The 16037-nt window shown below is 44.5% G+C and overlaps 1 protein-coding gene across 1 annotated transcript in view; it reads right to left on the minus strand.

Annotated features, from left to right (window-relative positions):
* The window catches only part of LOC148507790 (cell adhesion molecule CEACAM5-like), an 84809-nt gene that overhangs the window by 53404 nt on the left and 15368 nt on the right, over positions 1 to 16037 (minus strand). Inside the window, exon 3 of the mRNA XM_088445606.1 lies at positions 9285 to 9560. Within this exon, the coding sequence (XP_088301732.1) occupies positions 9285 to 9560 (276 nt within the window). The remainder of the gene's footprint in view (positions 1 to 9284; positions 9561 to 16037) is intronic.

A 16037-nucleotide genomic window follows, 5' to 3' on the forward strand; every position in this document is an offset into this window, starting at 1 on the left:
ACCCTTTAACAGACTTATGGGACAGAGGCGCACGGTTGGTGCTACTTTGTTGATGCACGTGCAGCCACAATGCACACAATTCACAATCACAGAAAATAATATTTTATTTTGCTTGGAGTGCACTTTGGGGGTTACAGCACCCTTTAACGGTCAAGAAAGCCGGCCCTTTACTTATGACACAGGCGCACGCTTGGCTCTACTTTGTTGATGCACGTGCGGCCATATTGTACACAATTCACAAACACAGAAAATATTTTTTTATTTTGTTTGGAGTGCACTTTGGGGGTTACAACACCCTTTAAAGGACAAGCCAGCCGGCCCTTTACTTATGACACAGGCGCACGCTTGGCGCTGCTCCTTTGCTGATGCATGTGTGGCTACTGCGCACACAATTCACAAACACAGAACAAAAAAATAATAATTTTTTATTGGAGTGCACTTTGGGGGAGCACCCCTGATGCACAGTTCACCCCCTGGACAACACTACAGCACCCCTCTAGGACTACAGCCTTTATGGGACACTGCACAACACAGTCCAGCCAGCCCCTATAGACTTTGGAGTGGAAACAGCCCCTATGGACAACTGACTGCACAACACAGCCCAGCCAACCCTATGACAGCAGCACAACACAGCCCAGCCAGCCCCTATGGACAACAGCAGCACAACACAGCCCAGCCAGCCCTAGCTCCCACTCTCCCTCTTCACTGTCCACAGCCAGAGTGAGAAATGGCGCCGACACGGGGACTTTTTATAGAATCCAAAACCTGCGAGACCCGGAAGGCGGAATGATGATGTTTTGCCTCGATTTCAGATCCGAGTCAGGCGGGAAAAGTCAAGCTTGACTAGGATACAACTCGGATCGGGGGGGCTCGGAGGGGTTTGGATTTCAGAAAACCGAACCCGCTCAACCCTAATATAAATATATATATATATATATATAGTGTATTTTGCTCTAGTGACACCTACTGTAATATATGCAGTTACTAGATGCACAGTGTTACTAGATCACATTATATATATGTATATATGTATATATATATATATATTTATCATCCTGTACAAAAAATACTATATATATACATATATATATATATATATATATATATAGCTAGCCAACTGTGTTTACACACATATAAGTATGAAAGGAGTGTGTATTTGTATATATTCATATATACATATTAGGGGTGAGCGGGTTCGGATTTCTGAAATCCGAACCCCCCCGAACCCCCCGATCCGAGGCCGATCCGAGTCAGGCTCGACTTTTCCCGCCTGACTCGGATCTGAAATCGAGGCAAAACGTCATCATCCCGCCTTCCGGGTCTCGCGGGTTTTGGATCCTATATAAGGTACCCGCGTCGGCGCCATTTTCTCACTCGGCTGTGGACAGTGAAGAGGGAGGGTGGGAGTTAGGGCTGGCTGGGCTGTGTAGTGTAGTGCAGAGAAGTGTTGTGCTGTGCTGTGCTGTGCTGCGCTGTGCTGCTGTTGCCCATAGGGGCTGTGTCCACAACTTCAAAGTCCATAGGGGCTGGCTGTGCTGTGCTGCTGTTGTCCATAGGGGCTGTGTCCACTACTTCAAAGTCTATAGGGGCTGGCTGGACTGTGTTGTGCAGTCAGTTGTCCATAGGGGCTGTGTCCACTCCAAAGTCCTGTGCAGTGTCCCAGTCCTAAAGGGGTGCTGTAGTGTTGTCCAGGGGGTGCTCTGTCCATCAGGGGTGCTCTCCCCAAGTGCTAAAAAAAAAAATATTTTTTCTGTGTTTGTGAATTGTATGCGCAGTAGCTGCACGTGCATCAACAAAGTAGTGCCAAGCGTGCGCCTGTGTCATAAGTAAAGGGCCGGCTGGCTTGACCTTTAAAGGGTGCTGTAACCCCCAAAGAACACTCCAAACCAAATAAAAAAATATTTTCTGTGTTTGTGAATTGCGTGCGCAGTAGCCGCACGTGCATCAACAAAGTAGTGCCAAGCGTGCGCCTGTGTCATAAGTAAGGGCCGGCTGGCTTGACCGTTAAAGGGTGCTGTAACCCCCAAAGTACACTCCAAACCAAATAAAACATATTTTCTGTGTTTGTGAATTGTGTGCGCAGTAGCCGCACGTGCATCAACAAAGTAGTGCCAAGCATGCGCATGTGTCATAAGTAAAGGGCCGGCTGGCTTGACCGTTAAAGGGTGCTGTAACCCCCAAAGTACACTCCAAACAAAATAAAAAAATATTTTCTGTGTTTGTGAATTGTGTGCGCAGTAGCCGCACGTGCATCAACAAAGTAGTGCCAAGCGTGCGCCTGTGTCCTAAGTAAAGGGCCTGCTGGCTTGACCGTTAAAGGGTGCTGTAACCCCCAAAGTACACTCCAAACAAAATAAAAAAATATTTTCTGTGTTTGTGAATTGTGTGCACTGTGGCTGCACGTGCATCAACAAAGGAGCACTGCCAAGCGTGCGCCTGTGTCCCATAAGTAAAGAGCCGGCTGGCTAATTTCTTAAAGGGTGGTGTAACCCACAAAGTGCACTACTCTCCAGCAAAAATAAAAAAATATTTTCTGTGTTTGTGTGCGCCTTAGCCGCACGTATATATCAATATAACATAAATGGAGGACCAAACTTTCTCCGATAAAAATAAAATAGAGAAGATCAAGAATCACTTCCTCACAGTGCTGTTGCTGCTGCTGGGAGTTGTTCATCATCCCAGAGAGGAAGTAGGAACACCACTACTTTACTAAACAATTGACCCTCCAACAGTCCCTAGCGATGAGGATGAAGTACAACAGCAGTCATCCTCAAACAAAACGTATAACTGAGGCCTTGACTGCTATGTTGGTGTTAGACGTGCGTCCGGTATCCGCCATTAGTGCAGTGGGATTTAGACAATTGATGGAGGTAGTGTGTCCCCGGTTCCAAATCCTGTCTAGATTCCACCTGCATCCTCAAAGCAGCAGCGACAAGCGTGCGTCTGTCTGTTAAAGGGTGGTGTAACTCTCAAAGTGCGCTCCACAAACAATAGAAAAATTCTTCTTTTTTTTTCTCTTTGTGAAATGTGTGGGCTGTAGCCGCATCTGCATCCTTAAAGCAGCAGCGACAAGCGTGCGTCTGTCTGTTAAAGGGTGGTGTAACCCTCAAAGTGCGCTCCACAAACAATAAAAAAATTCTTCTTTTTTTTTCTGTCTTTGTGAAATGTGTGGGCTGTAGCCTCACCTGCATCCTTAAAGCAGCAGCGACAAACTTTCGTCTGTCTGTTAATTTGTGGTGACACCCTCAAAGTGTGCTCCACAAACAATAAAAATAATCTTCCTGTCTTTGTGAAATGTGTGGGCTGTAGCCGCACCTGCATCCTTAAACCTGCAGCGACAAGCGTGCGTCTGTCTGTTAAAGGGTGGTGTAACCCTCAAAGTGCGCTCCACAAACAATAAAAAAATTCTTCTTCTTTTTCTGTCTTTGTGAAATGTGTGGGCTGTAGCCGCACCTGCATCCTCAAAGCAGCAGCGACAAGCATGCATCTGTCTGTTAAAGGGTGGTGTAACCCTCAAAGTGCGCTCCACAAACAATAAAAAAACTCTTCTTTTTTTTTCTGTCTTTGTGAATTGTGTGGGCTGTAGCCGCACTTGCATCCTCAAAGCAGCAGCGACAAGCGTGCGTCTGTCTGTTAAAGGGTGGTGTAACCCTCAAAGTGCTCTAAAAAATAAAAAACTATTTTTTTTTATGTGTTTGTGACTTGTGTGCGATGTAGCCACACGTGCATCAACACAGTAGCAGCGCCAAGCGTGCGCCTGTGTCATAAGTCAAGGGCCGGTTTGGACATCTGGTCCGGACTGAAGGACGTGCCAACAATTTCTGACAAGTCTACTGTCACTGCATATGATACTGTCCTCAAAGCAGCAGCGACAAGCGTGCGTCTGTCTGTTAAAGGGTGTTGTAACCCTCAAAGAGCGCTCCACAAACAATAAAAAAATTCGACTTTTTTTTTCTGTCTTTGTGAAATGTGTGGGCTGTAGCCGCATCTGCATCCTTAAAGCAGCAGCGACAAGCGTGCGTCTCTCTGTTAAAGGGTGATGTAACCCTCAAAGTGCGCTCCACAAACAATAAAAAAATTCTTTTTTTTCTGTCTTTGTGAAATGTGTGGGCTGTAGCCGCACCTGCATCCTTAAAGCAGCAGCGACAAGCGTGCGTCTGTCTGTTAAAGGATTACATCGGTGACAGCATCCAAGTAGGCATGTCAGACAGTCCGTACCTGTACTGGCAGGAAAAAGAAGCAATTTGGAGGTCCCTGTACAAACTGGCTCTATTTTACCGGAGTTGCCCCCCTCCAGTGTGTACTCCGAAAGAGTGTTTAGTGCAGCCGGGAACCTTGTCAGCGAAAGGCGTAGGAGGTTGCTTCCACAAAATGTGGAGAAGATGATGTTCATAAAATTAATTATCAACTCTTCCAGGGAGACCAGCCTCCAGAACGTACAGAGGGACCTGTGGTGGTGGATTCCAGCGGGGACGAATTAATACTCTGTGAGGATGTGGATGTACACAACACTGAAGAGGGTGAGGAATCGGTGGATGAGGAGGATGAGGACGACATCTTGCCTCCGTAGAGCCAGTTTGTGCAGGGACAGGTTAATTGCCAGCTTGTTTTGTGGGGGCCCAAACGAACCAATCATTTCAGCCACAGTCGTGTGGCAGACCCTGGCGCTGAAATGTTTGGTTTGTTAAAGTGTGCATGTCCTGTTTATACAACATAAGGTTGGGTGGGAGGGCCCAAGGACAATTCCATCTTGCACCTCTTTTTTTTCTTTGAATTATGTACTTTTTGGGGCCTAGTTTTTCAAACTGCCATCCTGTCTGCCACTGCAGTGTCACTCCTAGATGGACCACGTGTTTGTGCCGCCCACTCGTATCTCTTAGCATAGTCATCCAGCTACCTCGGTGCAACCTTTTGGATATAAAAACACTATTGTGAGGTGTGAGGTGTTCAGAATAGACTGGAAATGAGTGGAAATTATGGTTATTGAGGTTAATAATAGCATAGGAGCAGAAAAACACACAAATTCTGTGATTTTAGTTGTTTTTATGCTTTTTTTAAAAAAAATACAGATCCAAAACACAAAACCCAGAACCCAAAACACGGAAGGGTGGTTTTGGCAAAACCAATCCAAATCCAAAACACGAAGAAATATCCAGATCCAAAACCAAAACACAAAACCCGAAAAGTGGCCGGTGCACACCCCTAGTACATATACACACACAGGGTGATAGGCGATACGGGAGGAAAGGGGGACGAATAAGGCGAGATGGGAGAAAAATGGGAAGAACATGGTGAGACAGAAGAAAAGGGGGAAGAACAGTGGGAGACGGGAGAAGGTGAGGGAACAGTGAATAAAAAAAAAACACTTACACAATAGGTAGTGAGACAACAAACAAAATTGTATCCGCACAGACTGATATTTTCAAAATTAGATATGATATTTCCTTCCTATTCTGTAGTAGATATATATATATATATACATCTTTATCAAGGAAGGGGGGCACCCAGGAATAAAATAGACTCAAGAAAAAGCAAAGAAAAATGTATTCCTATTTGAGGCACTCATAAGATTATATTCTATATTAATGTAATTCGTTCACCATCTGGGATATAAGAATAAAGACTACTGCCCAAGTAACATAAAATATAACTTTTATTCCATATTTTTAAAAATAAAAAAGCAAGCAAAATATTAAAAATTGAAAAGATCAAAATTGGCGATAGATTGTCTTATCTACAATATGTTAATATGTAAGATCTCTGTTGAAGATCATATATTATACTGGGTACTGAAATTTGAATAGGTTCTATGAAAATCCACAGATACAAATATGTAATAATTGGTTTCAAAGATAAAAAATTCTAAGATCTAATTGGTCCTGTGAAAATCACAGATCTCAATATATTTGTGACTGGACTACCCTAATGTAATCATTGGTAACATGGGTCCATATTTAACAAATGGTCACAATGTGGCTATCACGGCCAGAAATATATATGACACACATATATCCTCCGTAGAGACTCAGTTGTCTATAATCTCAATAGAAGAAATATGTTAGGGAGTCACGGCAATCTCTACTGGAATCAGTGTATCATAGAATTACCAGTTCCAGAAGTATATCTCAATTGTTATTACATTATAATAGTACTATTGTACTCTTCATATAGTGTGGCATATCCCCCAGAGACACATGAGATGCTGATATAAAAAGACTCCAATTGTACACAGATCGGAGTAATACTTATAATGAACTTCACAGACTATATAATACCTCAGAGCGGGATTAGATGTAGCCACTTAAATTGTTATATTATAATGATTTTAGCTACACCCCTGTTAGTTAGTCCCATGTTTAAATAGGATTAAATATAGCCACTTATCTAATTGTCATATAATAATCATAAGCAATGTAATAATGTTACTGCTTATTCATATACAGAGGTATCTTTAATATCTCTAGATGTAAAATGATACTTAAGTGTTCATGATCATATTTATTTTATTCGAATTTCATTAATAGAAAACTTTTACAGTATATTCAGTTTATGCACATAGATAAAAAAATAATTATCGCATGAGGTAGTTCACATCTCTCCCTAATGTTTGTAATCAAATTGTGACAGCTGTTATTCACAGATCGTGTAGGATTACACTATTATCAGTTTATTATATTAGAGGAGAGTTAGTTGTAACCACTTCTTGTTGTAATATAGCAACAATAAAGCAGTGTGTCAGTGTTACCACTGTTCACATAAGAAACCTCCTTATCTTTTAAGTGTGCAAGTTAAACCTATTTAAATTCATGCACCACTTATGGGGATTTAATTAACCCTCTGTAGGGTCCACACACACAATTAGAGAAACCACGTGGAGTAGTTAGCGTCTCTCCCCAATATCTGTATCCGAAATACGGACATTCACAGTAGTAGTTCTAAATATAAAACCCTTGTGGCATTGAAAAGTAACCTTAACAGCACCCAGTATGGCTACTAAACATATGTTGTAGCGTATTGTAACATCACATATTTAAGAAAGCATCGTCATATAGATTTGAACTGTTAAAATCAGACACGCTGTCAGGCGCGTGCTGCTACCCTGACGTTCGTTTCGCACTGAGCTTAATCATAGGAGCAACCCGACCGCCGGGACGCTCGCCTTTTTATTCACATTTAGAACCAATCACATCTCCAGAATTTCATAGATGGAAATATTCTCCTATCAGCACTGCTATTTACCCACCAATATGTATGCCATATTTACATGCAGAGATGTTTTTATTTTTATTTTTAACTTTAAGTGGGGATCTGGTCCTAAGAATAATTATGATTTCTAAACAATCAATTTCACATATACCTAGTACATGGCAGGTAATCTATGTTTATACTAACAATGTTCCCATTGTGTTACATAGGAAACAATAACTAAATTGCTACTTCGAGAACCCAAGAAGTTACTAGGTGAATAGGAGTAGAAAGATGGCGGTGGAAAAGGAATGTCTGGGAGTTGTAAGATGGCTGCGGGTGGAGATACCATTTGGAATACCAAGATGGATGCCGCTAGCCATGGAGAACGGACCAAAGAGATCCAGGAAAACAGTGACGTAGGGACTTGGGATGACTACAATGGAGATGGCAGGCAACTTGTACTGTGATTGCAGGGGCTGGCTGTTACAGCAGCGGAGGCTGCGGGGGAAGGGGGGGGTTTGACTGGGCTGGCCGCTGACAACATGAAAGGAAGTTGCGGAGAGGAGCGCTGTATACAATGTGGGCGGTGGGGGGGGGGTCAGCAGAGGAGAATGGCTGAACTCACCGGATCCCACCCCCTCTACAGACTCCCAATCCCCATTTAGGGCTGCTTCATACATTTCCCGGGCTAGTTTTGCATCCCAATCCAGCCCTGTATGTTCACCTGTAAATGAGCCCCTTAGGGGGGAATTCAATTAAAGCTGTCATCAATTATCACTAATTGATCCCCTGGGGGTTATTCAATTGAGCCCAATAGCTGGCACTATCAAGAATTTTATTTCACCTGCCCGAAGTGCTGTTTGTTTGCAGCCACGATCGTGAAAATACATGAATCCAGAAACTTATCCCGGATCTAATATGTTATCATACGAAAAATTAAATTTTTTTCTTGTGGTAAAAACAGAGGAGAGCGGGGGAATATTGAATTACCTGGAAAAAAAAATCACAGTAAAGTCCCATTTTTACTAGGCAAAAAATTATCGTGTGCAATTGAATTCTCCCTTTAATGTCTACCTGAACATTTTGCAAATTCATTCCATGGCACTGGAGGTAGTCTTCCCATATTTTTAAAGCAGCAATAATTTTAAAGGTAAAACCAGCTTTTATTGCTGCTTTAAAATATGGGAAGACTTGGAGCAGTTCCCACAGTGGCTGCAAGTCGCACCCTATTACATAAGCCCCAATGTCTAATAGAGTATATGAAATTATAAACATTATGTTAAAATTTAGTAAGATATAATATTACATAAATTAACATACAGTGGGGTAGATGTATGATAGCGGCACGTTAAGTGCCGCTATAATGCTTCCTGCTTCGCCTCTTTACCGAGGCATAGCAGGAAGCACTACCGGCGAGATGTGTGAACATCTCATTGGCCGGAGAGGGGGAGCGTTAACTCCCCCCTTCGGCGCTACCCGCTACAGACCACATCGCATCAGCCTAGTGCTGATGCGATGTGTGTCAGGCCTGGCCGGCTCCATTGAGCATGCGCGGAATCTCGCAAGTATCGCGAGATCCCGCGTGCAGCCTGGAGCCAGCAGCCGCTGCAGCAGGGACAGCGCTGTCCCTGCTGTGGGGATAGGCTAGCCCCAGGCTGTAGCTATCGATAACGACAGCTACAGCCAGCTGAACGGTCATGCGGTATGACCATTCGTACATGGCCCTGCTGCTCGGCACTGCCATCTTGTAGATAGCAGCGCCAATAATGACAGGGGCGCACCCAGACCCCCGATCATACATTGGGGAGAAGCGGTATCAGCGCACATAACGTGCACTGTTACCGCTTCTGGGCTTCATACATCTCCCCCAGTATAGGATAACATGAACTGCATTTATATCTCTTTAACAAAAAAGAACCCTCTCCGGTTAAGTAAGGCTACGCAAAAAACAGTAAAAACATTTATTTTATTTACTGTAGTTGGGTCTTGTTTTATCCTTTCACTTTCTGCTACTTACTTTAGTTCCCTTTGTTAAAGATTTCTAATTTATTCCATTCTCTTTAAAACAATATGTCCCTCATTCATCAGACTCTTACCTATTATAAACATATACACAGGGTTACTGGTTCTGGTGCTGACGGGGTTCTTTATGGTGCAGGTGTAGGTACCGGTGTCACTCCCTGTGATTGGCTGGAAGTACAGGAATGATCCCCTGCAGGTCACATGGGGCACAGAGCAGATGTCCTTCTGGCCCTGATAGAAAGTGTAGTCAGTTACAGTCTGATTGCCAGCGTCACAATGGAGGGTCACATTCCTGCCGGCAATAAGACCATCTGATGCATTGACCCTGAGAACTGGATCAGTGAGGGGAGCTGAAACAAAACACAACATAAAATTAGTGGAAGTTGATGATGTGTCTGCTCTGTTCTTTTGGTGTACACACATATCCTGGTTCACCCACATGACATTAAGAGGGGTATTCAATATGGGTGTTTTTTGCGTTAATATCGCACTTTTTAACGTTTTTGCATTAATATCACTCGTTTTACTTTTACACCCTATTCAATTTCAAAGACATCGCAGTTTTGAGAAGTCTTTGATAAAAAACGGTGATAACTTTTCATCATTGAATAGGTGTCGAAAAAAAGTGCAGAATTGGGGTTTAGGGGTGCAGGCTTAAAAAAAATAGCCTGCACCCCTGAGATTGACATTTAAAAAAGAACTGTGTCAAAAAAAGTGTAAAAAAAAAATAGGGACACCCCAAAAAATTAATTTAAAAAATGGGGTGCAAAAAAAAAAAATGGGAAAAAATTGTTAAACAATAGGGAAATAGGTTAAGGGCTATTCTGCAAGTATGCGGCAGATGTTTTCCAGAATAGAATTATATCGGCAGGTGCACAAATGCAGAATTTTTAAAAAATTACTTTAGGGACACCAAAATATGCTAGTACCCATTTTCATGTATGCCAAATTTGATGGGACTACTTAAAAAAACGAAAAAAATAACCTAAGTGCTCTTCTGCATCACTTCTTCAATGTCGGGAGAAAAACACCTGCTGCGGCTATTTAAAGCCCCGACTTTCAATTAAAGGCTAAAACGGGGGTACCCATAGTGTTCCCCCATGTTTTTACAAGTTTAGGGGGGTCTTACAATTATTTTAAGGAAAAATTTGTAACTTTACGCAAATCCAACTTCGGAGTTTCCCGCTTTCGTTAATTTGATATTGAATACGGGGATAAGCGGGAGCGCGCACCATACCTTTACGCAGAAAAAAACTCCGATAAGAAACGTTAACTTCTCCAGGGAAGTTAACCTTTCATATTGAATACCCCTCTAAATTTGCTTAGTGATTAAAGCAAAACTGTTATTGTGACTTCCCAGTGATTCTGCGGCAGTTTAGGCTGTGAGTTTTGTTAGCACGTGGTTTGGTGACAGCAGATAGCAGTAGCAGAGTAAGGCTGTCACAGATACAGTATGTGTAGTGAAATATATTGATGGTCAGGGCCGGATTAAGGCTTGTGGGGGCCCTGGGGCAACTAAGTTTTGGGGCCCCCCACCTAGCCACATGGAGCCTACCCCCCTCCCGTGCCACACATTAAACACGCACACACACATATAATATATATGTAGCAAACATATATTTTATATAACTTACACACTAACACACACATATACAGTATACACACACATAAACTCATACACACTAACACATATACATACTAGGGGTGTGCACCGGCCATTTTTCGTGTTTTGTGTTTTGGTTTTGGATCTGGATCTTTCTTCGTGTTTTGGATCTGGATTGGTTTTGCCAAAACCACCCTTCCGTGTTTTGGGTTCTGGGTTTTGTGTTTTGGATCTGTATTTTTTTTTAAAAAAAGCATAAAAACAGCTAAAATCACAGAATGTGTGGGTTTTTCTGCTCCTTTGCTATTATTAACCTCAATAACCTTAATTTCCACTCATTTCCAGTCTATTCTGAACACCTCACACCTCACGATAGTGTTTTTATGTCCAAAAGGTTGCACCGAGGTAGCTGGATGACTATGCTAAGAGATACGAGTGGGCGGCACAAACACGTGGCCCATCTAGGAGTGACACTGCAGTGGCAGACAGGATGGCAGTTTGAAAAACTAGGCCCAACAATACATAATGCAAAGAAAAAGAGGTGCAAGATGGAATTGTCCTTGGGCCCTTCCACCCACCCTTATGTTGTATAAACAGGACATGCACACTTTAACAAACCAATCATTTCAGCGCCAGGGTCTGCCGCATGACTGCGGCTGAAATGATTGGTTCGTTTGGGCCCCAACAAAACAAGCTGGCAATTAATCTGTCCCTGCACAAACTGGCTCTGCAGAGGCAAGATGTCGTCCTCATCCTCCTCATCCACCGATTCCTCACTCTCTTCAGTGTTGTGTACATCCTCATCCTCACAGAGTATTAACTCGTCCCCGCTGGAATCCACCACCACAGGTCCCTCTGTACGTTCTGGAGGCTGGTCTCCCTGGAAGAGTTGATAATTAATTTTATGAACATCAACTTCTCCACATTCTGTGGAAGCGACCTCCTACGCCTTTCGCTGACAAGGTTCACAGCTGCACTAAACACTCTTTCGGAGTACACACTGGAGGGGGGGGGCAACTCAGGTAAAATAGAGCCAGTTTGTACAGGGGCCTCCAAATTGCCTCTTTTTCCTGCCAGTACAGGTATGGACTGTCTGACATGCCTACTTGGATGCTGTCACCGATGTAATCCTACACCTTTCTGTCAATGGTGACAGTATCATATGCAGTGACAGTAGACATGTCAGAAATTGTTGCATGGTCCTTCAGTCCGGACCAGATGTCCAAACTTGGTCCTGCCTGCCCTGCATCACCGCCAACGGGTTGCTTAGGATACCTAAGTTTTTTTCTGGCAGCCCTAGTTGCGGGAGAAAATGAAGAAGGAACTGTTGACGTGTCACGTTCCGCTTCAGCTGACACTGTTTTCACCAGCAGGTCTTTGCACCTCTGCAGGCTTGTGTAGGCCGGAAGGAGAGACACCACATAGGCTTTAAACCTAGGATCGAGCACGGTGGCCAAAATGTAGTGGTCTGATTTCAACAGATTGACCACCGTGGAATCCTGGCAAAGCAAATGAAGGGCTTCATCCACAAGTCCCACATGCCGAGCGGAATCGCTCCGTCTTAGCTCCTCCTTCACTTTCTCCAGCTGCTTCTGCAAAAGCCTGATGAGGGGAATGACCTGACTCAAGCTGGCAGTGTCTGAACTGACTTCACGTGTGGCAAGTTCGAAGGGCTGGAGAACCTTGCACAACATGGAAATCATTCTCCACTGCGCTTGAGTCAGGTGCATACCCCCTCCTTTGCCTATGTCATAGGTGGATGTATAGGCTTGAATGGCCTTTTGCTGCTCCTCCATCCTCTGAAGCATATAGAGGGTTGAGTTCCACCATGTCACAACCTCTTGCTTCAGGTGATGGCGGGGCAGGTTCAAGAGTGTTTGCTGGCGCTCCAGTCTTCGGCACGCAGTCGCTGAATGGCAAAAGTGGCCAGAAATTTTTCGGGCCCCCCAAACCGTCTCCTGCACGCCCCTGTCGCTTTTCAGAAAATTCTGCACCACCAAGTTTATTGTGTGAGCAAAACATGGGACGTGCTGGAATTTGCCCAGATGTAATGCCCGCACAATATTGATGGCGTTGTCAGATTTCACAAATCCCCAGGAGAGTCTAAGTGGGGTAAGCCACTGGGCGATGATTTCCCTCAGTTTCTCTAAGAGGTTGTCGGCGGTGTGCCTCTTACTGAAACTGGTGATACACAGCGTAGCCTGCCTTGGAACGAGCTGGCGTTTCTGAGCTGCTGCTACTGGTGACGCTCCTGTTGTTGCTGTGTAAGGCGATACATCTACCCAGTGGGCTGTCACAGTCATATAGTCATTAGTTTGACATGTTCCACTTGTCCACATGTCCGTGGTTAAGTGGACATTGGGTACAACCGCATTTTTTAGGACACTGAGGACACTTTTTCTGATGTCTCTGTACATTCTCGGCTGCCTAGTGAAGTGGAATCTAGACTGGATTGGTAACGGGGACACACTACCTCCATCAATTGTCTAAATCCCACTGCACTAATGGCGGATACCGGATGCACGTCTAACACCAACATTGCAGTCAAGGCCTCAGTTATCCGCTTTGCAACAGGATGACTGCAGTCGTAATTTATCCTCCTCGCTAAGGACTTTTTGGAGGTTCAATTTCTTAGTAAAAGAAGTAGGGGTGTTTCTACTTCCTCTCTGTGATGATGAATGACTCCCAGCAGCAACAGCAGCAGCGGCAGTAGGCGTAGCAATGCAGGATCCTCCGGAGGAATCCCGGATACGAGAGGAGTCAGTTATGCCAGAGACATGACCTGCAGGACTACTTCTGATCCTGACTGAGGAGGAAATTGACGAGGAGGGAGTTGACAGTGTGGTTTGCAGGCACTTGGATACAACAGGACAAAGGGATTTAGGTGTCCCTGGATGTAATGCCCGCACAATATTGATGGCGTTGTCAGATTTCACAAATCCCCAGGAGAGTCTAAGTGGGGTAAGCCACTGGGCGATGATTTCCCTCAGTTTCTCTAAGAGGTTGTCGGCGGTGTGCCTCTTACTGAAACTGGTGATACACAGCGTAGCCTGCCTTGGAACGAGCTGGCATTTCTGAGATGTTGCTACTGGTGACGCTGCTGTTGTTGCTGCGTAAGGTGATACATCTACCCAGTGGGCTGTCACAGTCATATAGTCCTTAGTCTGCCCTGTTCCACTTGTCCACATGTCCGTGGTTAAGTGGACATTGGGTTCAACCGCATTTTTCAGGACACTGAGGACACTTTTTCTGACGTTTCTGTACTGTCTCGGTATCGCCTGCCTAGTGAAGTGGAATCTAGATGGGATTTGGAACCGGGGACACACTACCTCCATCAATTGTCTAAATCCCACTGCACTAATGGTGAATACCGGACGCACGTCTAACACCAACACAGCAGTCAAGGCCTCAGTTATACGTTTTGCTTCAGGATGACTGCTGTCGTACTTCATCCTCCTTGCTAAGGACTGTTGAAGGGTCAATTGTTTAGTAAAAGTAGTGGTGTTCCTACTTCCTCTCTGGGATGATGAACGACTCCCAGCAGCAGCAACAGCAGTAGCGGCAGGATGAGGCATAGCAATGCAGGATCCTCCGGAGGAATCCCGGATAGGAGAGTCAGTCATGCCAGTGACATGGCCTGCAGGACTACTTCCGATCCTGACTAAGGAGGAAATTGATGAGGAGGGAGTTGACGGTGTGGTTTGCAGGCGCTTGGATACAACAGGACAATGGGATTTAGGTGTCCCTGGACTGCTTACGGTCTTAGCCAAAGTTTCTGAACTTGACAGTAACTTTTTATGAACGTGCTGCAGGTGCCGTATAAGGGAGGATGTTCCTAGGTGGTTAACGTCCCTACCCCTACTTATTTCACCTTTACATATGGTACATATGGCAAGACAGTTGTTGTCCGGATTTGGATAGAAATATTGCCAAACCAAAGAGGTGGAATGTTTGGTCTTCTGCCCAGGCATGACCGTTATGGGCTTTTTCATCCCACAGACAACAACTGTCTACCCCGGAGCCTGATTTAAACAAACCACATCACCATCAGAATCCTCCTCGCCAACTTCCTCCTCAGCGCCAGCTACACCAGTATCCTCATCCTGTTGTACTTCAACAGTGACATCTTCAATTTGCATATCAGCAAGTGGACTGTGTGTGCTCCTTTCAGCACTTGCAGGGGGCATGCAAATGGTGGAAAGAGCCACCTCTTCCCGTCCAGTGCTGGGAAGGTCAGGCATCGCAACCGCCACCACACTTGGACTCTCCTTGGGGATTTGTGATATCTTCTTAGAACGCATAGTTCTTTGCTGTGCTTTTGCCAGCTTAACGCGTTTGATTTTTTTAGCGGGCGGAGGGTTTCCATCGTCATGTGAAGCTGAACCACTAGTCATGAACATAGGGAAAGACCTTAGCCGTTCCTTGCCACTCCGTGTCGTAAATGGCATAGTAGCAAGTTTACGTTTCTCTTCTGCTGCTTTGAGGATGCACGTACAGTGCAGACAATTCACAAACACAGAAGAAAATATTTTATTTTTGTTGGAGTGCACTTTGGGGGTTACACCTTCCTTTAACAGACAGACGCACGCTTGGCGCTGCTCCTTTGTTGATGCACGTGCAGCCACAGTGCACACAATTCACAAACACAGAAAATATTTTTTTATTTTGTTTGGAGTGCACTTTGGGGGTTACAGCACCCTTTAACGGTCTAGCCAGCCGGCCCTTTACCTATGACACAGGCGCACGCTTGGCGCTACTTTGTTGATGCACGTGCGGCTACTGTGCACACAATTCAAAACACAAAAAAATATATTTTTTTATTTTGTTTTGAGTGCCCTTTGGGGGTTACAGCACCCTTTAACAGACAAGCCAGCCGGACCTTTACTTATGGGACACAGGCGCATGCATGGCGCTGCTCCTTTCTTGTTGCACGTTCAGCCACAGTGCACACAATTCACAAACACAGAAAATATTTTTTTATTTTGTTTGGAGTGCACTTTGGGGGTTACAGCACCCTTTAATGGTCAAGCCAGCTGGCCCTTTACTTATGACACAGGCGCACGCTTGGCACTACTTTGTTGATGCACGTGCGGCTACTGCGCACACAATTCACAAACACAAAAAAATATATTTTTTTTAATTTTGTTTGGAGTGCACTTTGGGGGTTACAGCACCCTTTAATGGTCAAGCCAGCTGGCCCTTTACTAATGACACAGGCGCACGC

This window comes from Taudactylus pleione, unplaced genomic scaffold, assembly GCF_031769625.1.
Source record: "Taudactylus pleione unplaced genomic scaffold, aTauple2 ptg000384l, whole genome shotgun sequence".
Classification (NCBI taxonomy): domain Eukaryota; kingdom Metazoa; phylum Chordata; class Amphibia; order Anura; family Myobatrachidae; genus Taudactylus; species Taudactylus pleione.